We start from the raw sequence: 571 nt of genomic DNA, 5'->3' as shown, positions 1-571 counted from the left end.
CCCGCCCGCCCTCCGCCCCGGCCCCGCCCTGTGTGCTCTGACCCCAAACCCAGGGTGCTGCCTTCTGACCCTTGACCCCAACGCCTCACCATGAGCACCAACCCCTGACCCTGCGCCTGATCCCCCGCCTTCCCAGCCGACGTCTCGCCCTCTGGCCCGCGGGACCTGGTGCTGTCCGAGCCCAGCAGCCAGTCCTTGCGGGTGCAGTGGACAGCGGCCAGCGGCCCTGTCAGCGGCTACCAGGTCCAGTACACGCCCCTGACAGGCCTGGGCCAGCCGGTGCCCAGCGAGCGGCGGGAGGTAAAGATGTCCGGAGGGGAGGGGAGGGTGGAGGGTGGAGGATGGGGACTGGGCTGGGCAAAGTGCAGTGACCTCTGACCCCGGGCAGGTGCGCGTTCCGGCCGGCGAGACCAGCACGCGGCTGCAGGGCCTCCAGCCGCTGACCGAGTACCAAGTGACCGTGGTCGCCCTCTACGCCAACAGCATCGGGGAGGCCGTGAGCGGGACGGCGCGGACCAGTGAGTTCTGCTACCCTCGGCCCCCCCAGCTCACCCCCCACCCCAGTACCCCC

The 571-nt window shown here is 71.5% G+C and overlaps 1 protein-coding gene across 1 annotated transcript in view; it reads left to right on the top strand.

Annotated features, from left to right (window-relative positions):
* Positions 1-571, top strand: part of COL7A1 (collagen, type VII, alpha 1) — a 48,956-nt gene that overhangs the window by 4,054 nt on the left and 44,331 nt on the right. The window contains 2 exon segments of the mRNA XM_014538979.1: positions 137-300; positions 389-518. Of these exon segments, the coding sequence (XP_014394465.1) occupies positions 137-300; positions 389-518 (294 nt within the window).

Source organism: Myotis brandtii, unplaced genomic scaffold, assembly GCF_000412655.1.
Source record: "Myotis brandtii unplaced genomic scaffold, ASM41265v1 scaffold207, whole genome shotgun sequence".
NCBI classification, from domain to species: Eukaryota; Metazoa; Chordata; class Mammalia; order Chiroptera; family Vespertilionidae; genus Myotis; species Myotis brandtii.
Note: the sequence above shows the minus strand (reverse complement) of the source record. Positions and strands in the feature narration are given on the sequence as shown.